Source organism: Gigantopelta aegis, chromosome 10, assembly GCF_016097555.1.
Source record: "Gigantopelta aegis isolate Gae_Host chromosome 10, Gae_host_genome, whole genome shotgun sequence".
Lineage (NCBI taxonomy): Eukaryota > Metazoa > Mollusca > Gastropoda > Neomphalida > Peltospiridae > Gigantopelta > Gigantopelta aegis.
This window is the reverse complement of record NC_054708.1, coordinates 49494405-49520386: the sequence shown is the minus strand read 5'-3', so window position 1 is coordinate 49520386 and position 25982 is coordinate 49494405. Positions and strand designations below refer to the sequence as shown.

The 25982-nt window shown below is 34.3% G+C and overlaps 1 protein-coding gene across 4 annotated transcripts in view; it reads right to left on the bottom strand.

Moving 5' to 3' along the window:
* Positions 1 to 25775, bottom strand: part of LOC121383286 (protein GPR107-like) — a 31179-nt gene extending 5404 nt beyond the window's left edge. Inside the window, exons 1-15 of one of the 4 annotated variants that reach the window (XM_041513207.1) lie at positions 25601 to 25774; positions 21139 to 21264; positions 20658 to 20711; positions 19408 to 19505; positions 17784 to 18078; positions 12683 to 12787; positions 11823 to 11956; positions 9757 to 9832; positions 9417 to 9490; positions 7827 to 7944; positions 5799 to 5929; positions 4765 to 4858; positions 2315 to 2362; positions 1542 to 1702; positions 230 to 570 (exon numbers count right to left, since the gene is read on the bottom strand). In XM_041513207.1, coding sequence (XP_041369141.1) covers positions 564 to 570; positions 1542 to 1702; positions 2315 to 2362; positions 4765 to 4858; positions 5799 to 5929; positions 7827 to 7944; positions 9417 to 9490; positions 9757 to 9832; positions 11823 to 11956; positions 12683 to 12787; positions 17784 to 18078; positions 19408 to 19505; positions 20658 to 20711; positions 21139 to 21264; positions 25601 to 25681 — 1602 coding nt within the window. In that variant the 5' untranslated portion in view covers positions 25682 to 25774 and the 3' untranslated portion in view covers positions 230 to 563. Of the gene's footprint in view, positions 1 to 229; positions 571 to 991; positions 1023 to 1541; positions 1703 to 2314; positions 2363 to 4764; positions 4859 to 5798; positions 5930 to 7826; positions 7945 to 9416; positions 9491 to 9756; positions 9833 to 11822; positions 11957 to 12682; positions 12788 to 17783; positions 18079 to 19407; positions 19506 to 20657; positions 20712 to 21138; positions 21265 to 25600 lie in introns of those variants that run through there. The other 3 variants (XM_041513206.1, XM_041513204.1, XM_041513205.1) reach the window with 3 other exon arrangements.
* Between the last annotated feature and the right edge of the window lie 207 nt (positions 25776 to 25982).

Below are 25982 nucleotides of genomic sequence, written 5' to 3'. Positions count from 1 at the left end.
GTGTAGAAATAACAAAAACAACAACAACAATTTAACAAAACAGACTATTGTATTAGTAAAGTTGAAAACATTATTAAAACAGTAGTCAAAGCATTTTGGAGGGTTGGGTGGCAGGTTGATTTTGACTGGTGCAGTGTCCAATAACTTTTAACCTGTGAGAACATTATTGTATGTTAGTTTTCCGTATACAGCTTCCTCCCCCCAAGCCCCCCCCCCCTCCAAAACCAACAAAAAACTCCCAACAAAACCCCCAAACAAAAACATATCAAAACAAATAAACAAAAAACAGCATAAAACCCCCAAGTTGTTATAACTCAAGACACATTGGCAATATTACATTCAAATTTACATTTTTTTTTTTTTTTTTTACTTGTTTTTTTCCACATAAGTATATGTATTCGCCACCTTATATTCATATGCATTGAACTCGCCACCCAGTGTATTGGTTTCACATGTAATTATATTTACCAATGTAATTGAATGTAAACAAATTTCAGAATATGTTTATCAGAATTTGCACTGGCAAATTTTTATCCTACCTTTACTGCATGAATGTGGAGGCACTATAGCCTAGAAAAGAAACGCCTAAAGCTGTATACTGTTCCTGGTGGAAAAACATCTAAAACAATTCAACAAACTAAACAATAAAATGTATATATGCCCTACAAGCTTCTGAGAATTGACAGTTTGTGTGAACTATTTGAACCAAGTATACGACGCCCCAAGTTTAACATGCAAATGCAGAGAACATTTTGTTCAGCTATGCAAGTTTCAGTGATCGCTACATCTTTTAAAACATTAGTAGTTGTTGCTAATCAATTTTCAATTGACTAGAAATATCACTAATCAAGATTTTGAAATCACAATGTTCCCTGAAATAAAAAATGGGCCACACAAAAATTGGCCTGTATGAGCACCAGGCGAACAAAACAATCAGTCTGGCAATTTTCAGAGCCCTGCGCAATACAATTTTGAACAGCCATAAAAAATGAATACACAGTAGTACTTACTGTTGTACATGTCTGTAACATATAGTATTTATATTAGTCAATATACTCTGTATACTATGGTACTAAAAATAAAATACACTTGGCAGCCATTTGATTCTGAAGAAATGTTGTACCTTAGTAACAGCAGCTCAGGATACAAAAGATGGAATATCCATTTAACTTTAAGGACACCTCGGTACATTCGACACTTGGTCAAGAGACAAAAAACCTAGTGGCTTCTACTACTTAAAAAAACAGCAACGGCAGAGTAAAATAGCCTAGTCTAGGGTTTCTGCAAGAGGGTACGAAGAGTAAAATGATGTACTCTAAAATCTAAGAAATTAATGAATATATATTTTTGTTAATTTTTAAAAAGATTATAGTAAGAGAACTGTTGTTTTCCATTTGTTAAAGTATATGAAATGCAGTATCCGATTTCAAAACATTTCAAAACTATAACTACCTAGTACCTATGATCTGTTTTGTTTTTATTACATACCCTCAAAGTATTTTCTGGCAGAACCTTATAGAAAATAACCTGAGAACACTTACACTTCCTCCATCTCGATTTCATCATCACTCTCCTGGGGCACCTGAAGGTAAGGATTGTCAGAGGCAGGCCGGAACTTGTAGCCGGTGACGAGAAAGAACACCAGAACTGCCAACTCACGAGACATCTCGGTCAGCCACTCATACCGGAATGGTAAAGCTATCTGAAAGAACGAACACACCCACAACCAGTGGGTTATCAGTCTTCACTAGAAAAGACAAGTGATCACTCCCTCTCCCTCCCCCACTCCCCTCTTACCTGTACAGTTTCACTAGAGTGGCAAATTGATCACCATGCAGTACATGTGTTAATACATTCTATTTGATACTTCAAGTGATATGCTAACCTAGCACCATTTCAGGAGAGTGATCTTCAGCTCGCCTTGATCTTGCTCATGGCAAACACTGGGTTACTGTGTTAGAACTGTTTAACACCTTCGTATTGGAAATGGTTAATTAAAGGCAGGGTCACACAGCAGATGACCTACTATTGTTCCAACAAAATACTGTCTGAAAATATATATAAATTTAATTTACCTGAAAAATATTTTATTAAAGCAGCTACAGTTGTTATATCCCGCTTGTTAGTGATATTCTGGGATATACTTGAATTCAGGCTAAGTAGCCATAAATGAGAAACTATTACTTTTATTTTTAGCTAAATATGATTACAAACTGGATTATAGTATTGAAAATGAACACACACACCTTTTTTTTTTACACTACAAAATAACTGAGAAGATAGATAAACAGGTAATTCTAAAAGATGAACTTACCTTTAGTAAATAAACTACAATTCTTGTGAAATAAATAAAAGAAACAACCTGCAAAGAGAGAAAAAAAAAGTTAACACATAGTAAAAGTAAATAGTAATTTCAAGGCAGCAGGTAATGGTAATTCAATAACAATTCTGCAGTTAAATGTCTTGCCTACTATAACATTTTTCAGTTCATTGTGATGAAGATCTCTATATGTAACTATAAGCCAAGTTTCGCTGATCTAGAACTTATAGTTTGTGAGAAACAGATCTAAATGCAAGACATTAACACAAAAGTTGACACCACTGTCACCATCGATAAAGTAAAACCTATATCTTCAGGGCTCGCGCTGTCGTTCACCAAAGTCAGCAATTGCAAAAATTAAAAAAAATTGACGAAAGAGTTTTTGGTCTGGCTAAAGAATTTGTGAAAGATTGCTTCTATCTCGATTTTTAGAACCAAACATGCTTTCAACCAATTTTGTTCAATTGATCCGCTTTTAGTTTGAACTTCCGTGTGGCCAGTCTACTATTCAATAGTGTACTGTCAGCTTCTTGTCGTAAAGCTAGAAAACGCGATTAAATACTATGAAATACTGTTTAAGACATGTTGCATTGTTGATACTAAATGTTTTATTATTACCAACAACAAGTTTTACTTTTTATTTTGTTGTACCGGTTAATGTTGTAAATCTAGGTCATATGGTTGAGTTCATTTCCACGAATGGGTGCGTTGGTGAGGAATATATACCGTTTCTCACTTATATACAATCATTATTAATTAAAACTTTCTACATTTACAGATTTTATTTCAAACATATTTACTGGGGAATTTATAATTTATTTGTGCTATGTCTACTGATAAAATATTAATGCCGACGTGATACATCCCTCCGCCCTTTGCAAAAAAATACAAAACTCTCAAAACACAGAGTGAAACTAAGAGAGCTTTATTTCCACTTGTGAAAGACAGTTGCACGGCAGTGTTTTAATAGCAATAACATATAAAGATGTTTCCTTTGTCTTTATTTGGGGCGACTTCGACAGCAATATAATTATGAATTGTATTCAGTATTAAATCATAACGGTAAGTTAGGGGAGGAGTTACAAAACGATGTCATGGGATAGGGAGTGGGTATAATCAAGCGTTACGTATTTTAATTTAAAAAAAAAAAATCATAAAATAAAACAAGAGCCAGTCTGGCCATTTTGTTTCTAAAAAAATTTTTATTTGTCTACATACATCTATTTATTACCAAAGAGATTAAAAATACATATGCCTATAGGCCTGTGGCATTGGAAAAATATCTGGAGGGGTAACACAGTCTGATGGGACTAGTGTTTTATATCTTTATATAAAGCAGAAAAGAAAAGGATAAACAAAATAAGAACAGAAAATCTAATATTAAATTTATAATGTTGGTAAAATTAATGCCAGTGACAGGAAAAGAAGGAAGTGGGTGGAAGACAATTGTTAGATAAGTTTAGAGGAGTGAGTATTGTCGTCATTACAAAACATTATGGGGGCAGGGTTAATAAAAAGTCAGATCTTACGTTATGTAATTGTTGAATGGCTCCATAACTGGACAAAAACTCCTTTTGTCACTTCAAATTATTTTGATGTCTCATCATATTAACAAAAAAAACTGTAATAAAACCAACAGGGAATTGGGTCCTGTTCTGGACTACATTTATTCCAGCATTTTGCACACACACGTCGAAAGATAATGAATGATATAACTTGTTAGGTTATTAAATATGTAAACTTTATGTACCGTTACTTACCATTTCACACTTGTGGTGCAAAAATATATATAAAATGTATATCTTAGTCCGGTGAATCTTTGGGGGAACATATTTCAGATCAAATTTGACTTGCTTCTTTCAAATTACAGAAAAACATACAATTTATATAATTATCTGATGCATACAAAAAGTAAAACTGCCTCGTTTGTGATATATACCAGTCGTGGTGCACTAACTTAAATGAGAAATAACTTAATGGGCCCATCGACGGGGATCGACCCTAGACTGACCACACATCAGACGAGCACTTTACCACTGGACTACAGCCAGCCCTATAGACATCAACAGCAATTCACTATTAGATTAATAAAAAAAATAGATCTCCATAAACAATGTTATGCAAGACGTCAACTGAATAATAAGTACATTTTAGCATATTCTATATTATCATAAAGAATGAGATTAAAAACAAAATCTTTTGACTGAAATGCCAAAAAGTAATTGGCGAATACATATTTAGATTGGCAAATCTTTTGGCAAACAAAAATACCCACCCAGGGCTAGCCCTGTATCTTGCCTATTTACTTCATAAAGACGAGATGAAATGCAATAAACTGTTGGCTAATAATAATGACCAATTACCTGCTAAGTGAACAACTGATTTACCAAATTACCTTGAATATTACTGTAGGTAAGAAATACACATAATATATAAATACTTACCAAAATATAAAACTGTCGAAATAACTTTAGTTTATTTAGATTGATTGCAGCCTTCCCATCTGTTGCTGAGGCTTCCTGAAGATGGCGGATTGACCTGAAAAATATTTTATTGCCAAAAATATTTTTTGGTGAACACATTTTTTTTTTTTTTTCCGCTTATAATAACTGGTAGATTCAATAATATATGTGTCTATATGCATATACCCATTCAAATATTGATGGTTCAAAAGCAGAAAGATCAAAGTAAAGTTTGTTTTGTTTAACAAAACCACTAAAGCACACTGATTTATTAATCATCAGTAACTGGATGTCAAACATATGGTAATTTTGACAGTCATAGAGAGGGGGAAAAAAGTTTGTTTTGTTTAACAAAACCACTAGAGCACATTGATTTATTAATCATCGGTAACTGGATGTCAAACATATGGTAATTTTGACAGTCATAGAGAGGGGGGGAAAAGTTTGTTTTGTTTAACAAAACCACTAGAGCACATTGATTTATTAATCATCGGTAATTGGATGTCAAACATATGGTAATTTTGACAGTCATAGAGAGGGGGGAAAAAGTTTGTTTTGTTTAACAAAACCACTAGAGCACATTGATTTATTAATCATCGGTAATTGGATGTCAAACATATGGTAATTTTGACAGTCAGAGAGAGGGTGAAAAAGTTTGTTTTGTTTAACGACACCACTAGACCACATTGATTTAGTAATCATCGGCTATTGGATATCAAACATATGGTCATTTTGACAGTCATAGAGAGGAAACCCGCTACATTTTTTCATTAGTAGCAAGGGATCTTATATATGCACCATCCCAGACAGGATAGCACATACCATGGCCTTTAACATACCAGTTGTGGTGCACTGGCTGGTACGAGAAAAAACCCAATGGGCCCACCGAAGGGGATCGATCCTAGACCGATCGCGCATCAAGCGAGTGCTTTACCACTGGGCTACATCCCGACCCCGATTGATCAAAGATACTGCCATAACTGAAAGAAAAAATAATCTCTAAAATAAAAACTTACCAAACAACAGGGAAGAGTATCGCACCACAGCAGAGAAGGTCAACAAGAATGAATATCTCCTTCCATGTCGAATACGACATCTGTCCCTCCTCACTCTCCTCCAGAATTAACCAGGCTATCTGATCCAAGATCTAAACAAAATACAACACTACGTCACTCTCCTCTAGAATCAACTAGGCTATCTGATACAAGATCTACAGGAATACAACATCACATCACTCTCCTCTAGAATCAACTAGGCTATCTGATACAAGGTCTACAGGAATACAACATCACATCACTCTCCTCTAGAATCAACTAGGCTATCTGATCCAAGATCTAAACAAAATACAACACTACATCACTCTCCTCTAGAATCAACTAGGCTATCTGATACAAGATCTAGAGAAATACAATATTACATCACTCTCCTCTAGAATCAACCAGGTTATCTGATCCAAGATCTACAGACATATAAATTGACATCACTCTCCTCTAGAATCAATCAAGTTATCTGATCTAAGATCTAGAGAAATACAACATCACATCACTCTCCTCTAGAATCAACGTGGTTAACTATGTTTAGAAATCACCAAGTTCTACAAGAATATAACATGTCCATTATCCTCTAGAATCAATATTATATAGAACATTGTCTAGAATCATTTGCACTATTTGATTTAATATCTAAAATAATATAACACTGTGCCAATGTTTATCTTGAATCAACCTAACTATCCAATCTAACATCTACAAACTTTAACATAGCTGAAAGGTTAGTGCACCTTTGTTTATTTAATATTCAAGATTACTTCAGTTAATATACTCATTTGTATACAATTTTTCATTTGCAAGCTGGAATGTATTTGTACATAATTTCATTTCATTTCAAAATTTGATTAATTCAACTAATAAAATTTTGAATCTTTAAATAATAATTTACGGTTATAATGCACACCACGTTAGCTAGTTATAACAAGCATTCAGAGAGTACTGCTAAAGCAATACATCTCCCTACCAGGTGAAATATTTTTTCATATCTCCTAAATTCAAGGGCCATAATTCTATTAAAAAACCCTGGTAAATCACCATGAAAGTAAAACTTAATCTGCAACTACATGATAAAGCAATATACAAAATTTTATCTCAATATTTTCAGGCATTGGAAAAAAACCAGTCTGGAAAACAAAATTTCATGTCTCCTAAGTTCAAGGGCCATAACTCTGTAAAAATAAAGGAGTAAATTGCCATGAAAGTGAAACTTAATTTTCACAAAATTTCAGCTCAGTATCTTGGGGCATTGCAAAAAAAAAGTTACAGAAAACACATTTTTGCATCTACTAAGTTCACAGGCTATAACTCTTTCAAAAATGGGAAAATCATCCTAAAAGTCAAACGTGATCTGTAATAGTACATGATAAAGCTTTGTGAACAAACTTCTGGTTCAATATCTTGAGGCATTGCAAACAAAAGAAGAGGTTTTTTTTTGTTTAATGACACCACATGAGTACATTGAATTATTAATCATCAGCTACTGGATGTCAAACATTTGGTAATTTTGATGTAGTCTTTGAGAGGAAACTCGATACATTTTTCTCTTATATGCACCATCCTACAGACAGGATAGCACATACCACGGCCTTTGGTGTACCAGTCGTGGTGCGCTGGCTGGAGTGGAAAATGTAAACAGAAAGTCCAGAAAAGAAATGTTCAAATCTCTTAAGTTTAAGGGCCATAACTCTTCAAAAATAGGTAAATGGTAACGGAAGTCAAACTTGATCTGCAATGGTATATGCAAAAAGCTACAAACAAAATTTTAACTCAATATTTCAAGCCACTGTCAAAAAAACCATCCAGAAAGCTATAGGTGAGATGGACACATGGACAAAAATACTATGAAGACATACCAAATGAATGAACAATAAAATTAATTTCATCATAAACTTGAACAATAACAGTCATAATTTGAACTAATTTATTCCAAGTATTATCAACAAAATGTCTATTTATTAATATGCGTTTCCTAACTACAACTCCAACATTTCCTACCTGAAGTGGAATGACAATGAGGAAGAGTTTTTTCTCCTTGTCACTTAACATGTGCTTGATAAACGCCCAGCCAGCCCCGATCAGGATTATGGTAATGAACATCAGCGCCACTCGGATTCTGAAACGAAACAAAGAGTGCATACTTTAATAATGATTAAATGGTCAATAATTACAAGCTTTTTTGTGTTAAAAAAAAAAAAACGTGAAATAATAGTAATTCTATCCTGGATTTACAGTACTAGTTATACAAAATAGAAATTGTTTTTCAATCGTAATTGATAAAAGCCATTCTTAGCAAATTCCTGTCCTTCACAACTGAGGTGCATGATTACACTGGCATTCACCTTGGAATGAATGGATGTTCAAGGACATCCCAGCACAAAAATAGAGACCAGCCATTGGGTATCAAACAAATCACCTTGATTTTATCTCAGAATTGGGTTTTTTTTTTGTCCACCTAAAAATATAATAACAAACCTCCCACTATTGTTGAACAGATGCTTCTTTAAGCCTTAAAGTAGTGTCGGAAATAGAATAGAATTACTTACACTATTCCAATAAAGTACACAAATCACATGTTTACTGACATCTTTCTTTTAATTTTAAGAGTAAACACCATCTTGTACATCAATGAGAACCCAAACAAGTAAATACTAAATTAGGTGGAGTATCATTAAATAGATATGTACAAAATATTTACATGTCAGTTTAATATGAAATACATAATTGATGAAAATAAGTTTTATTCTATTTCCGACACTACTTTAATATCTGAAGATCATTATACTGATTCAGTGATTGCTAGTTGTTAGTGTATGTATTTTATATACTTATATCGTGTTCTTGTATACTGCAAACTATTATGTGAACTGTTGTATGTGGACCGATGGCCTACACACAGAAATGAACAGATTTCAGTGATTGATCAGTGAATGCTATTAAAAATTTATTTTTGTCAAAATGTGCAAACTTTACTCAAGATTTTTCCTATGGAATGCAAATCACTTTCCTGGAATTTAGAATGAGTTATCACTTGTCTGAAATGTTCCAAGTGTGACACAAATGAATTTATTGTAAATAATCCTCAGTTTATTGTTGAAAAATAAATCATAACTAGGAATACAATTATCACAGTTAAAACATAAAAATGCCCATTCACAATGATGCATTAAAAATATACCGCTGAGAACAAAATGTACTTTTGTGATTTGAAAAAAACAACAAAAAAACATCAGTCTGAGCAGAAAAGAAAGATAAATAGAGCTGCCATATAAAAAGTTAATTTGTTTTGTTTAACAATACCACTAGGGCACATTAATTAATTAATCATCGGCTATTGGATGTCAAACATATGTTAATTCTGACACATAGTCAACAGAGGAAACCCGCTACATTTTTTCTAATGCAGAAAGGGATCTTTTATATGCACTTTCCCACAGACAGGAAAGCACATACCATGGGGAAAAGCCCAATCAGTTGAATGGATCCACATAGGTGGTTCAATCCTGTGATGTAAGCACCTCAAGTGAGCACTCAAAGGACTGAGCTAAATCCCACCTAGCTGCCATACAAAGTCCACATATTGCTTACAGATAGACAATGTAGTAGAGGATGGCCCACGCTTCTTCCTGGACCCCGTTATGCTGAATAAAGGAACTGTTCACCTGCAAAATAACAAGGGTAGATTTTGACAAATAAATGCATCATAACAAATACATATAATGAGAGTAATTTCTTTTCATAATCCACATCAAAACAAATGTAGTAATAATGGTTTTCATTACTCTTTCAAAACAGATTAATTATTCGATCTTGACAAATGTCTGGCCAAATAGGAGGACTATGACTCTAAATATAAATGTTTTATTATTAAACCAATCAAATAAAACAGCACCCTAAGATCACTTTGAAAATATACAAAATAGCTTACCCCATGGAACATACTAGATATACTCTTGACAAAAATGACAGCAAACATCAAGTAATGGATCTTGTACACATCACTTCTGCAATATTAATGATAATAAAAAGAATATTACGCCAGTGCAAAATCAGCTATTAAAGCCTCTCATGTTTATTCACTAACAAAACCCCCAGAAAATCATCTGAAAACTTACCATGGTTTCATCAGAAAACCTGATTATGTGTAGTGAGTGATTTGATGATTTAAACTTTGTTTTGTTTAACGACACCACTAGAGCACATTGATTTATTAATCATAGGCTACTGGATGTCAAACATCTGGTAATTCTGACTTGTAGTCTTAAGAGAGGAAACCTGCTACATTTTTCCATTAGTAACAAGAGATCTTTTACATGCACCATCCCACAGACAGGATAGCACATACCATACCAGACATGGTGCACTGTCTGGAACAAGAAATAGCGTTTTTACCACTGGGCTACGTCTCGCCATTTGATCTGATGAAGACATCTAATGATCACATTCAGATTTATATTTGTGTTGTTAATATTTACAACATCATCTGTATAGTTCCATCAGAAAACGATAACGTACAGAAAGGAAGCTACCACCTTTAATATGAAGAAACTGACTGTGTATTAGAAACTGTGTACGCGAATGGCTGAGAACCCAATCTCATCACACCACTATGCGAAACAGTGAAGGATTTGAGAAAGGTAAACCATTTAGAAACATCTTCACCATACCAGAACAGAAATTCGAATAATTATGTGTTTATCTATTTTTATGACAACACTCAGAACAGTTTTAACATGTTTATATAACTCAATGTTTTCAAGCACAACCATCACAGGTTTGGCCTCTGACATTGCCAGTGACCAAGTCTGGGACAGGAGGGGGAGAGTAAGTTTGAGGTGGGTGGAATTTCGAATAAATTTAGAAGTTAGGTCAAAGACAAAAATGGAGAATAGTCATTCTGCTCACATCTGGAAAAAAGTAGAGTCCAAAAATAAACTTTGAGTGCTCGGCCGAAATAGTTTAGGGTGATTTGAGCAATTTTGATGGGCTGCCAAAATAAAGTGTGTTGAACTATTTATAAAAAAATATAAACACAAGTATTTTAGTAGATGCCAAATTTGTTTTAAGTCCGACTACTTCATTTCATTTCATATCAACTTATTTTCGTGCTTTTATCCAATTAAAGTTCAAGCACACTGTCCTGGGCACACACCTCAGCTATCTGGGCTGCCTGTCCAGAACAGTTGTTAGTTGGTTATTGGTTAGCGAGAGAAAAGAGGGTGTAGTAGCCTTACACCTACCCACTGAGCCCTTAAGAACTCGCTCTGGGTGGGAGCTGGTACCGGACTGCGAACCCTGCACCTACCAGCCTGTAGTCTGATGGCTTAAGCACGACATCACCGAGGCCGGTTCCTACTAGTTGACCTGACATACCTATGTACATTTCCCCGTTAGAATGGACTAGTCTAAATGTCCCAACAGCCAATCATTTACTAATATCTTTTATGTGTCCTAGGTATCCTCTATTTCTGGTCATGCAATCACATCTCCTCCTTTCTCGTTTGCTCTTATGGTCTGGTCCATTTTAACAGGGAGAAATGCCTTCTACTTTAAGCACGACATCAACTACACATTTAAGACAATCTGAAACTGCTGATGACCACAAACTTTGATATCAAGCTTTCAAAACATTATTTTCATTCAGGCAAATATTTTAACAATGCGATCGAAACAAAATCGACTTGGTTAGCTTATTGCCACTGAACTTGTATGAACCAATATTTTCAACACACACATTTTTTTTAATGAAATAATAGTAGTATGCTAATGACCGAAAAATTTTATATCCAGCTTTCAAAACATTATAGTCATTCAGGCAAATATTTTAACATAATAAGAATGAGACAAAACTTACTGGAAAGCTCATTCCCACTGAACTTGTATGAACCACTATTTTCACACGTTTTTTTAAATGAAACAATCCTACTATGACAATGGTGAAACATTTTACACTAATACATATTGTTCCAACCAAATGCAGACAATACAAATTACCCTGACTTTTTAAGGACAATGATCCACACCATTGAAGCTATGAAGAATGCGATACTGAATGCAAAAAACATAGCAGGTTCAGGAATTTCACCAGCTGACAAGAAGTTTCCATTGTTGTCTTCCGTGATCTCCAGCTGAAAAATAGACAATAAGTGTATGTATATAATATTATCTATCTATCTATCTTTCTATATATATAGATATATCTATATATAATTTAAAAATTAAAATAAATAGAGAATGAGTGTATGTATATTATAAAAAATAACAGCAAGACAAAGCATTTTGTGAGCAAGTGTAGTGTAAATGCCAAAAAGATAAATATACCAAATCTCCCTGGTGATTTACCTTCAGATAGTGCTAGTTACAAAATATTTAGTTGTAGAACTGTTTTCCCGTACACACAATATCAAGGTTCATACACAATTTGGAAAGCAAAATTAAAGTACTTTTCACTGTAAAATTAGTTTTCAAGGGCTTTTGCATTCACTGTGTGCAACTGGCAACACTTGGTCTTATATATTTTCGTCAGTATTTGTAACAGTGTATCCAACAATCTTCGATATTTGAGATAAAATAACACTAACTAGTAAAAACTTTCAATACTACCAGAAGACAAATTTTGGAAGTATAAGAAAATAAACTTGAAGAAGGTAAATTTTAATATTTATCAGCAGAAATATGCAATTCAAGCACTTTTCAAGTTGATTTCTTCAAATCCAGACACACTTTTCATGATTGTTTTTGTGGTTTTTTTTTTTACAAATTTAAGGACTTCTCATTAGACCACTCAAATTCAAGCACTTTTCAAACGTATATGAACCCTGAATATACAAATGATGAAACTAAAAGCGGCTTACTGTCAGGTTAACAACTATCTCCCTGTTCTTTATATAGTTCCAGCAGTTGTGAAAGATGAGATTGTATAGCCCTTCCTCCTCATTTCTTGTTACAGTAACCAGAAACTGAAACGGAAAGACAAAATAAAATGTAGTGCATTATTTTATTGTAACTTATTTCCGTGCTCATATCCAATTAATTTTCAAGCACCTCAGTTATCTGGCAAAGACAGTGGGTTAGTTGTTAGTGGTTAGTGAGAAAGAAGAGGGTGTAGTGGTCTTACACTTACCGACTGAGTCGTTAAAACTCGCTATGTGTTGGAACCGGTTCCCGGGTTGCGAACCCTGTACCTACCAGCCTTATGTCCGTTGGCGTAACCACAACACCACTGAGCCCGGTAGTGTAGCATGTAACATGGCCTTCCACATCTGAGTATAGGGTGTATACTACCAAATCAAATCCTACAGATGACAATAGTAACATATGTGGCTAAAACTCCTACCTCCAGCGTATCAATCGACATAAAGGCCACAGATATAAATACTACCACCCCTCACCCTTAAAGTGAATCAGAAAAAATTGGAGGTCAAGCTGCTATTTCTGAGATAACGGGTAGTGTCTATGACTACCCAAGTTCCACACAAAATTCGAGTACTTTTTTATAGGTACTACATACATGTTTTAAGCACAAGGCTACTTGACACACTGGTACTAGATGAAATAAAATTGCATACATGTTTTGCCCAGATGAAACAATTTTTTTTTACAACCAACACATTCACATTTATCACCAATGGACTTGTGGTGTTCACTTCTCTATAAAATGTTATGTGCACCTCAAACTTTAACCCAGACAGAAGTTATTTGGTTTAGTACTGCCATAAGGAGATTTGGTTAAAATGTTATGTGCACCTCAAACTTTAACCCAGACAGAAGTTATTTGGTTTAGTACTGCCATAAGGAGATTTGGTTAAAATGTTATGTGCACCTCAAACTTTAACCCAGACAGAAGTTATTTGGTTTAGTACTGCCATAAGGAGATTTGGTTAAAATGTTATGTGCACCTCAAACTTTAACCCAGACAGAAGTTATTTGGTTTAGTACTGCCATAAGGAGATTTGGTTAAAATGTTATGTGCACCTCAAACTTTAACCCAGACAGAAGTTATTTGGTTTAGTACTGCCATAAGGAGATTTGGTTAAAATGTTATGTGCACCTCAAACTTTAACCCAGACAGAAGTTATTTGGTTTAGTACTGCCATAAGGAGATTTGGTTAAAATGTTATGTGCACCTCAAACTTTAACCCAGACAGAAGTTATTTGGTTTAGTACTGCCATAAGGAGATTTGGTTAAAATGTTATGTGCACCTCAAACTTTAACCCAGACAGAAGTTATTTGGTTTAGTACTGCCATAAGGAGATTTGGTTAAAATGTTATGTGCACCTCAAACTTTAACCCAGACAGAAGTTATTTGGTTTAGTACTGCCATAAGGAGATTTGGTTAAAATGTTATGTGCACCTCAAACTTTAACCCAGACAGAAGTTATTTGGTTTAGTACTGCCATAAGGAGATTTGGTTAAAATGTTATGTGCACCTCAAACTTTAACCCAGACAGAAGTTATTTGGTTTAGTACTGCCATAAGGAGATTTGGTTAAAATGTTATGTGCACCTCAAACTTTAACCCAGACAGAAGTTATTTGGTTTAGTACTGCCATACGGAGATTTGGTTAAAATGTTATGTGCACCTCAAACTTTAACCCAGACAGAAGTTATTTGGTTTAGTACTGCCATAAGGAGATTTGGTTAAAATGTTATGTGCACCTCAAACTTTAACCCAGACAGAAGTTATTTGGTTTAGTACTGCCATAAGGAGATTTGGTTAAAATGTTATGTGCACCTCAAACTTTAACCCAGACAGAAGTTATTTGGTTTAGTACTGCCATAAGGAGATTTGGTTAAAATGTTATGTGCACCTCAAACTTTAACCCAGACAGAAGTTATTTGGTTTAGTACTGCCATAAGGAGATTTGTGCCTAGCCTAAAATATCACAAGAGAGTAAAATAAAGAGAGAAACAGGACACAGTAATTTAGCAACTTATCCAGTTATAAGGGCATGATGCATTGTCAGTCTAGGATTGATCCCCGTTGGTGGGCCCATTGGATTATTTCTCATTCCAAAGACATTTTATCAAAGACCATGACATGTGCTATCCTTTCTGTGGGAAGACACATATAAAAGATCCCCTTCTACTAATGAAAAAATGTAGGAAGTTGTCAAGATGACCAAATGTTTGACTTTGACATCCAATAGCCGATGATTAATAAATCAATGTGCTCTAATGGTCTCGTTAAACAAAATGGATAATCTAAAAAATTAAATCTAGGCAATGTCTCATTTTAATTATTAACAAAGAGTACTGGTGAGGTACATGATACGCCTGTCAGGAGTTTGATGGAAAACCACATATGTTCAGATTATAGACAAATTATTTGATTTATTTGTATCACAGAGACCTAGTAATCGTATGTGACACACCACCATCTCAAGTTGTTCCTACATGTGAGGTTTGATGGTCCTGTATGCAAGATATGGTCCGGACAAGGACTTACTGTAATGTGCAGTAGATCGTGAAAAGTAGGTCACAGTGACCTAGTAATAGTATGCGACACACCACCATCCCAAGTTGTCCGTAAATGTCAGGTTTGATGGTCCTGTATGCAAGATGTGGTCCGGACAAAGAATTACAGTTATGTGCAGTAGATCGTGAAAAGTAGGTCACAGTGACCTAGTAATAGTACATGACACGCCGCCATCCCAAGTTGTCCCTAAATGTCAGGTTTGATGGTCCTGTATGCAAGATGTCGTCCGGACAAGGATTTACTGTTATGTGCAGTAGATCAGAAAAGTAGGTCACAGTGACATAGTAATAGTACGCGACACACCACCATCCCATGTTGTTCTTACATGTGAGGTTTGATGATCCTGTATGCATCTGTATGTAAGATATGGTCAGGACAAAAAAAGTTAACAGATGGATGTACGGATGGATGGACGGACGGACGGATAATGCCATACCATAATATGACCCATCATAGATGGGCATATAAAAAGGACTAGTAATAATAAATAATACAAAGAATATATAATATAACATACCTAAATATTTATTGTGTATATTTGAGCCTATATTGGGTAATACGTATTATCAGGCACTATGAGAAATCTCAATAAAAATTAAATGGTTTTGTTATCAAAAACAAATTATTATTCATCAAACATTTTATGTCAAATGTGTCGCATATATTTGTTAAACACCTGTTGATCAGCATTCATTATTTATGACAACACACACTTGTAACACACGTGTGATATTGATTTAAAGACAGACGACTGGCTGTTGCTAGGTGATGTTGCCACAGCCATACCATCCAATCAAACAGGCATGATTGACATTGATATCTCTGTGATGTACACCTTAACCTGAAACCAAATTGCTGTATGTTGCATAAGTGCAAGTGCCATACTGGAGAAAACGTGGAGCGTTTTCTCTTTTAGAGATACATCACCTGTCCTCAAACATGGGGAGAAGACATGTGCATCTTTGGAGTATGGAACCCACCACCTGCTGTCGAATGCTGCACTAGTTTGAGGACAGGTGATGTTGAAAAGAAATGCAGAAAACTTGGGAATGTTTTCTCTTTTATAGATACATCAACTGTTCTCAAGGGATGATACCCACCCGGCCTCCCCGCTTCCCAGTTGTCCATGCGATCTGCTCAGGGAAAAGAAGGAAGGTACAGTCATGTGACTGGGACAGGAAGAAATACTCAGTAGAAGAAATTTAGGCCATCCCATTGGCTGTTGGGATGTTCAAAGCAGACTACTATCCTTAAGGGAATATGCACTACCGTATATTGCCGTGTATTAGCCGACTTTTGAAGTCTAGAAACACTTTCCTAAAGTAGAGAGTCGGCTTATACACGGAGGCAACAAATTGGGAGCATAAAATTCCGATCGAAAATACTCCCGACCATGACTTATAAATTTTGATCAGACCCTAAGCCTTTCACAGATTATGTAACAATAATTTGTGCACAGTATCATGCAATATTATGCAGTTTTTTGTTCTTGAATGCATTATAAGTTTGATAAATAATAATAAAAAATTACTTGTTTTATTGTCATTTCAATGGTAAAAACTTATTCTTTCCAACTGTCCGCCATCTTTGTTTGACCTGTACTGGGACCAGTCTTTCATATAGCAAATTTTAAGATACAAAACGGTGTTTTTTCTTCAAACAAGTATTGTATTTTTAATATTATTGTTTTGTTGGGAGGGTGCATTAAACTGTAAAGTGATGTCATAAATAAATTAAGCTCATTATTGACTGAAAAAACATAACATGAATTTCAGGACAATAATTACTCCCACTATTGTCACATGACCATACTATATACAGTGAACAGCTGCAGTCACGGACCGCATGATCTTTTGTTTCTGTGTGTGGTGGGGGATTAAACATGCCTCAACGATTTTACTTTTTGCTGTCCAGTGAATAAATTAATTAATTGTGTGTAGTGATATGTTGTTACAGCTTAAATTATTTATTTTTCTGTTATGCTTTATCAGTTCTAAATTATTTTTCACGGCATGGTAGATGTTAGCATTGCCACATTGATTGCGATCACGATTACCGTGTTTGTAATAATTAAAGGGAAAACAAATATAAGGAACAAGAAAAGCACAAGTCTATTTGTTGACAGTATTATTGAAATCGATATAACATACAGCTGGACAAAAGAAGACTTCGGCTTATACACAAGGCCGATGATTTTGTACTAGATATTTAGGGTCAAACTAAGAGGTCGGCTTATCCAAGGAGTCGGCTAATACACGGCAATATACGGTAGTTTGAGGACAGGTGATGTTGAAAAGAAATTTTTTAGATGTTTAAATTTGTATTAAACTAATTGTTTAAAAAATAAAGTTTTGCTTATTAGATAAGTTTTTTGAAACAACTTTTGGTAAATTAAATTGTATCAAATGGCCATTTAGGTAGTATTATTTATCAAGTGTTAAAAATTCTTTATTAAACACAAAATCCCTACAACTTACATTTGCACTATAAACACCCTTCTCAATTTCTTTTAAGGGAAACTCGTGAGTGACGTCATTACTGCTAGCAACTGTTGTACTGGGCACCGTAACTGGCACTGTTGTTTCATTTTCTGTGGTGTTTTGGGTCTCTGACAACAGGTGGCGCCGTGGCGACAGCAATGATGCATCACTGAGTACTTTTGTCAGCTTATCCCCAAACGTACTGGTGTCGCGACGAGTCAGTTTGTCTGTACGACTGTCATTGGAGATCATCAGATGTTTTATGGTTTTGCCTTTCCTTTCAAAGGTTAGCCTGAAATGGAGAGTCACAAATTGCTATGGGATGGATTCTCCCTCACGAAACACCATGGACCCTCCCATGCTCTATAACAACTAATGTCCCATAAAGGTTGTTCTGTTCTTTCCTGGCTGTAAGGAATTAATTAATGTTTTATTTAACAATGCATTCATCACATTTTAATTACGGTTATATGGCATCAGACATATGGTTATGGACCACACAGATAGGGAGAGAGGAAACCTGTTGCTGCTCCTTCCAATTAGCAGCTAGGAATCTTTTATATGTGGTATCCCACAGACAGGATAGTACATACATTGGCCTTACACTGGTTACACTAGTTGTGCAGCACTGGCTGGAACGAGAAATCGTCCAACAGGCACACAGACAGGGATTGGTCCTAGACCAACCGTACCTCAGGTAATCACTTTACCACTGGGTTATGCCTCGACCCATTCCTGGCTGTGTGAAAATGTATACGAAAGTTATCTTGCCACTATTTCTCAAGAATAGCCTATGGTACAAGTGTAATAACCGTATATAGCAAAACACGAAATATCTTAGTTTAAAATGTGTTGAGGTGTCAGTAAATAAACATTCCTTGTTTTCCATTAAATATCAGGAAACGGTAGCAAAATAATTGTTAAAAAATAAAGTAGTATACGAGTTATCTCAAAAAAAAACCCAAGCCCACAATCACTACCAGTTAGTTCTTGGATGAAGTTCGGTATTAATTCCAGAAGCATTGATACATACTCAACAAAATGAATTAAAGGACAGTACACTTTGTTTACTTTTTGCTAGTGTTATATTATGTTAGCAAGTTTGGATCACAGAGGATTTCTAAACATTCTTTTATGACTAGGTTATGACCAGTCATGCATGCAAAAATAATGCACACATTTTTTTGTGTTTTTTCTACCATACAAAGAAAAATGCCAAAATATCTCTTGACCCTTAATTAATTTTGTTAAGTATATCACAACAATTATATACCAAGAATTTGGTAATATATACAGTGTTTTTTCAGTGTGAAAAATATCAACCGAGTCTATGTTATTTACCTAAACGAAGTTGATAGCGAATTCTATTTATCCTATAACATTTCTAAAGTAACATATTGAAGGCACTTCACTGGTAATGACATTGCGATCAGCACAAATGTAGTTTGACGTCTCTTACTTCAACTAAATCTCATCAAAACACTCAGGTATACAAGTCTTGTTGGCTGTAAACAAATGACCCACTGACAGCAAAACAGTATTAACTGAGTTAATAATGGCAACTACCAAATGGGTTTATGACATGAATATTATGGGTAAGTTATAGGATAAAAATTCATACTTTTTTTTTCGAGTATCAATTTTGATGAACACCGTCGATATACCCTTATCTTCACTGTCTTTTTCATCAAACAGAGAGCAGTTACTGCGAATACCTTCCTGTAATATACAAATTATCCAAAACCAAATTCTTTAGTATCAATTAACAGCAAGGATTAGAGCAAATACTGTACATATTGTATCTAATGCCCATACTGGTTTATAAAGCTAGGTCTCTATTACTTAATTGGCAAATTAGTGTTTTAGCATGGTGCGGCACCATGTCTCAATACCCTAGCACCATCTTGCCTATATCAGTGCCATGCTGCCCTAAGATTAAACAAGCCTATTTCGATAATTAAATCTAAAATTGCCTTTATAAAACAGGCCAAAGGATTTCAAACACTTTTAAGGTTCTGTGCCTTGTGATTATGGGAACCCATCGGAAACTGTTTATATTATTTTCGTACTTGATATAATAATCATGGGAAACAAAATTTCGGTTTTGTGATTTTATCAACACCCTACCGACATCGTACCGGAAACGATCGTTACCATGAAATCCGAAGGCATAATCTGTTTAATCAGCATTACTCGTAAAAATGTTGGCATATCCAAAACTATAACTTTACACAATTTAAACTATAAGTTTTGTTACATTTAAATATTTTCAAGGCGAAATTCAAGTAGTATTCCACGACAACATAAATAAAGTTAGTTTTCCAATAACATTCAAGACCAATTATGATCTGATTTATTGAGGGGCATCAACGGTAAGAGGGGATGAAGGGCCGTTGGTAGGGGTGAAATTGGGAGGGCTTTACGGCACACATAGGGGGCATGATGCCTTAGTGTCGTCGTCTAATTCAAACCATGAAAACACACATAAAAAGTATTATTAATTAATAAAATATCCCTGTTATAACTATATTTTGCCATTCACTTATTAAAGCAAGCACATTAATTACATTTATTTTTATTTCAATTAATTTTTGGTCTTTAATATAACAATACGTGCCCTGAAAATGGTAAAAATGTCTCAAAAGTGTTTAGTCTACCATGCTTTGCACAATTTCTAGGAAAAACAATAAAAAAGAAGTTTTTGAACTATCCTACTTCTTAGTTTTACATTTATACACATATAATGGTCACACTTGAAAAAGGAAAATTCATGTTCTTGCTTTAATGCCAAAACATGGCTTTAAGAATTTAAAAAAATCTCCATTCTAATCTAGACTTCATGGGTGAGATTTTCTTAAATGTCCAACTCACCAGATACTGAGATACACCTGAATTTCCACTCTTGTCTAAAGTAAATCCAAACATCTGAAAACAAAGGATTTTTTTTTAGTTGAACACATGACACACACACACATTTTTTTTTTATTGTACATCATGCATCATGTATAATTTTATACATTCATACAAAATAAATGATTAACAAAATGATAAAAATTAAATTTTAAAGTGAACTTTGTAAACACTTAATAAAGTAAAGTAAATGTGAACAATGGAGTAACCTAACACATGTGCAGGTCTACTCATTAAAATTTTTTGACATATACATACCAAAACGTTAAAAGCAACTCAAGTTTGTATTTTGTAGGAAATGTGTGTGAAATTTGATATTCTTACATTTCAAATAACAATAAAACCCCAATAATTGAAACCACATAATAATGTCCAGTACTGAACGTATCACATAAAGAGAAATGATTATTTAAACTGTGCAAACATAAACTACATGTATTACCACCACTTTGTCTGACAAGAGCCCCTGTCCATTATTCTTGAATGAGAATCTGCTCATATTCACGTTCAGAGTTCCTTTCTTTAAAAAGCCGAATGTGCTCAGGGTGAACTGTCTTCTGTCATCATTCTGTTCAAACAGCATATAAAGTTGTATTACTAGTTGTAAATCAAGCATGTAAAGAAAACATATTCTCTCATCTGTAGGTATATAAAACAGAGCTATCCCATGAAAGAAAGCTGTTAAAGATATTTCTTTCATTCATATGCTATGACGTCATTATGTTTTACAAGGAGAGTATTATGTTGTTGGTTATTAAATTTTACGACGTCATATTAATTAGATTAATCAATATTTTGTGAAATAGACCCTTCATTATAAAAGCTTTCTTGTTAATTTGTTGTATTAATTTTTATTTAACACATGAAACAAACAAGCCAAATAAAAGTGTATCTATTTACTGAATGAACAAAAGAAAAAGACTCCATCATGTGGGGGGAAAAAGTACATCCTTGGGGGTGGAAATTCTGACTCTTGGATTCAGCACGCATCGTCCTGGGTCAAAATTTGCACCACCTCAAAAAAACTTAATAAGCATAGTGTGTGGTAACCCATGTAAAGGTTACAACAAAATACAGATGTGGTAACCTAAAGATTACGATCATTTTATATTTTCACTATTATTAACATTATTATAAAGTCTATAAAGTCCCAGTCCCGAATCTAGAATTTAAAAAGTAGCAATTTTAAATGACTTCTCCGTTCACAGAAAAATAAGAAATTTGATAAAAATAGGCAAAGTAAATATTTATCAGTACATTTCATAAAGTTTTGTAATGTTGGCATGTAACTTCATACTGAATGAATACAAAATTCATATAAAAAGATTAATGTAATTTATTATGTTTTAAACCCATACCATCAGAAATAAAAAATTAAAAAAACAATTTTTTTTTGGGGGGGGGGGGCGGCAGTTCAGTATAAACATTTTTTTATTTTTTTTTATAAATTACAATCAAACTGCATAGGTTAAATCTTCTGTTCTGATACAGGTTTTAAGGTAATTGATGGAACATCCAAGGTAATCAACAAGGCCAAAGTATTTAATTTTTATAATTTTTAACACCCCTGTTGTTAGAATTTGTTTTCAATTGTTATATTCGATCTGCAAAAGGTATGCTACAGTTTTGTGCCTCTACTGTAGTGAATAGTATTCATAATCTATTCATAATAATTATAAATAATTTGTGTTAAGAATCAATTCATAAAAAAAAATATTTTACAAACTATTCACTGGTATGAATGTAATGCCTATTAGTATTGACAACAAGTGTTAGCAATGGGTGTTGGTAAAATGCGGACAGGACCAGAATGCTTGAGAAATTGAATTTTTCCTTTTAAAAAATATTAAACAAAGTGTTTGCCAACTGTGTATAGTTAAGAAACATATTTTTTTTCATATAGTGGCCTTAAAAATGGAAAATGATGGAACCACACGTGCTGTACGATACTTTTTGCAAACGCATGCGCCTGAACGCAGTTAAAAATGTCGCACTCTTTCCTGTTTACCGGAGGGTGTTTCACTTTTATTTACCTAGGACGACGACAGTCACCTTTTGGACCTTTGTTTTGGCTTCGTACATCATAAATAAAACATATCCAACAGTAATTTTTTGATGTGATATATTTGACAAATGGTACTTTTTATTTATTTCATCTTTTAAAACTTAATATTTTGTCCAGAATTATGAAGAAAAAAAAAGAAATACCGATCTGTAAACAAGTGTTGTCTGCTTGTGATAGAAATTTGACAGAGGTCAAGGTTAGTAGACCAGTTTTGCCCCCAGTCAGTTCACCCCCCAAATAGGATGTCAGTTCACTCTCATAAAGATACCACTGTGTCGATGTGAATGTGTGGTCTGGAACCATGTGTGTGCCGAGCTTCCTCTAGTGCAACCCTATACATGTAAAAGTACTCTTTTTAATGTTATGAAACACTTTATATAATAAATTAATTAATTAAACTGGTGATTATATCATCGCTGCCACGACTGACTCATGATCTGTCCAAATCGTGGAAAGACAACAATCCCTCCACTCTAAGAAAAGAAAAACACACACACACACACTTTAACATGCATGTAAAGAAACAATACAATAATTATGGTCGCCTGATCGTCCATGGCGAGTCAAAATAGCGTTGGGCAAGTCAAAAACGTATCACGTGTCGCCCGCTTGGCAACCGAAAAAATTCCGCATATTGTATTATGTATCAAAATGCAAATAACTAATGTTTGTAAGAGATCGGAAAGTTATTTTTTATTTATTGTTTTCAACTGGTTTCTTATTAGTATCTGCGCAACCAAACCCATAAAGAACATAATAGTGACCATTTCCTCAGTCTAATGAACAGTCTAAAACCATTCAGAATGCCTCAGCCGGTTTTGATTATGTATTCGTAAAATCTTGGCCACCTAAATGTATTTGTAGGTTCAACTGGAACAACTCGTCACATTCTGCTACGCAATGTTTCGCAGAAAGATTTTGTTTACGATCCTGAATTTTTTCGAAGTTACATTGTGTTGGAATGTTTTCGTTTATTACAGAATATACCGAGTCTACTTTTCCAAACACCAAATCGTCACTGCGAACGATGCCAACGACAATCATTCCAAGACCGAATCTTGGTAAAATATTCCACATTTGATAGGTTGGCTCCTTTGACAACATAATAATTATAATTTAATTACAACAGTTTGCAATATAACTAAAACAAGTTCTGTTTCCTTCTTTTGCGTTGTTATTATTGTTTGTATGTTATGAAAACATGTTTTTGAAGTGCAATTTAAGTAAGTTCTTTTTTTAACGAAATTCGGTCACAGGCCATTCAAAAGAAGTATGGGCGAGAAAAAGTGTTGCTGTGAATGGCCCGATTGGCCAGTAAAAAAAAAAGTCACAAGTGCATACCCTATTACAATAACCATAAATTGGGTATATGACTTTTCCATTTTAAAAATGATGGAAAAATTCCAATGCAAAATTGCTATTGAATTTTTTTTTTTTTTGAACATTACTAATGCACCTGAATGTGTTTGAAGAAAATCTTGTGATTAAAAAATTGTACCTTTTACGAAATACGGATTTCAAGCGAACTTACAGTTAGATATGCCATATTTATTATGTATGAAGCCAAAACAAGGGTGTGAAAAGTACTAACTGTCTTCGACGGTAACAGGTCGTTTCGCCCTTATTACTAGTTCACCCGAGTCGTTTTGAATAAGGTTGATTTGTACCTCTAACTGAGTCGTTTCTCCCCATGTTTCGATTCGCACTAATTTTTATTTTGTTAATAAAGTACATTTATTCATTGATTTGTCCTATATACATTGATTTTTAGATGTCACACATTACGTGTTTATATTTACAGATAAAAATAATATTATAATTTTGTTTATTTCCAGTATCATTTACTCAAGCCATATACATGAAATACGTACAGGCCTTAGATAATATACAGACATTGTATTGACATTAATAATTAATTTATGAGAAGTTACACTGCATACTACTGATGTGCTGTAGTTTCTTATTAAATATATTTCATACCCAGCTGAGGTTAAAACACCGAGTACGGTATGTTCATAATGTTGATTTCACCTAGCTTCAGCTGACAGAAAGTAAACAGCTGACCAAAATGTTGGCGTGGCGACTGACTGAATTTATTATCGTCGCCATCTGTCGACTGACTCCAAAAATGTCTAAGTATTAAATTATTTGCCATGTGCGTTCAGTCCTAGCAGCGAAAACAAATGAAATTTGTTGACATCATTGTGCAGTCGGAACATTTCACTATTTACGAAGTTGTCCGATTGATCACTGTGAATTCCGTATTAATTGTCGGTACAATTCGGAACTCATCGTTGATTTTAGTAATTTGGCGAAAACAATCCAGATACTTACAACACATTCATAAATGATACAAAATGAGTAGTGTCGCACTGTGGCGAGTAACATTTTAAGCTTGGCTAGTAAATTTTGTTTGTCCACTAGCCAAAGAAGAGTAAGTTATAAAACCGAGTGTAGAACACTGATAAATATATTTATTTTGAGCAAACCAACCCTGGGTGAATAGGACTAAGGGTGAAACAACGCAGAGTTCGAAATGGTTTTCCGGCGAAACGACCCGGGCGAAACGACCCGGATTCGTCATCGACCTTAGAATCGATTTGTTTTACGTCAACATTGTTAATGTTTTACGTTAATTAATTGCAATCTATTTTGTTTCATGAATCGTAGCTAAAAAATGTAGAATAGTATTTCCGTAAATATCGTATTCGTGTTTTTGTCGTTAGGTGAACGCAGTTTGGGACGTAAATGGTAATCCAAGGGCCAGTCAACATGACCAGCTAATATCGAGTTGTCTTAGCGTTTAACTAATTAATATTATTAAATTAAAATTGCTCACCACAAGATTGTACTTGTGTCTTCTACATTGCGTAAGGGGTAACAACCCACAAAACATTAAAATAAATACTAGTGTAAGCATATTTCTTTCTCTTTTTTTTTTTACTACTCTATTTCCATGATGCTTCCATGTTGGCCAAATATTTTACCAATTTTTAAAGAAATAATCCGCAGCAGGTCAAAGACTTCTCAAGTAGCCTGTAGAGTACCAGTCAATTCATACGTAGTTTCGGTTAACTCAAACTCGTTGGAGCAAAAACATTAAGCCCGCCCCACACTAAAACAGCGCGATTCCAACAATTTGGAGTTAACTTTCCACCAAGTCAAATCAATGAAATAGCTTCATTTTCACTGCGATAAACCGCTCCAAATTATGCGTTAAA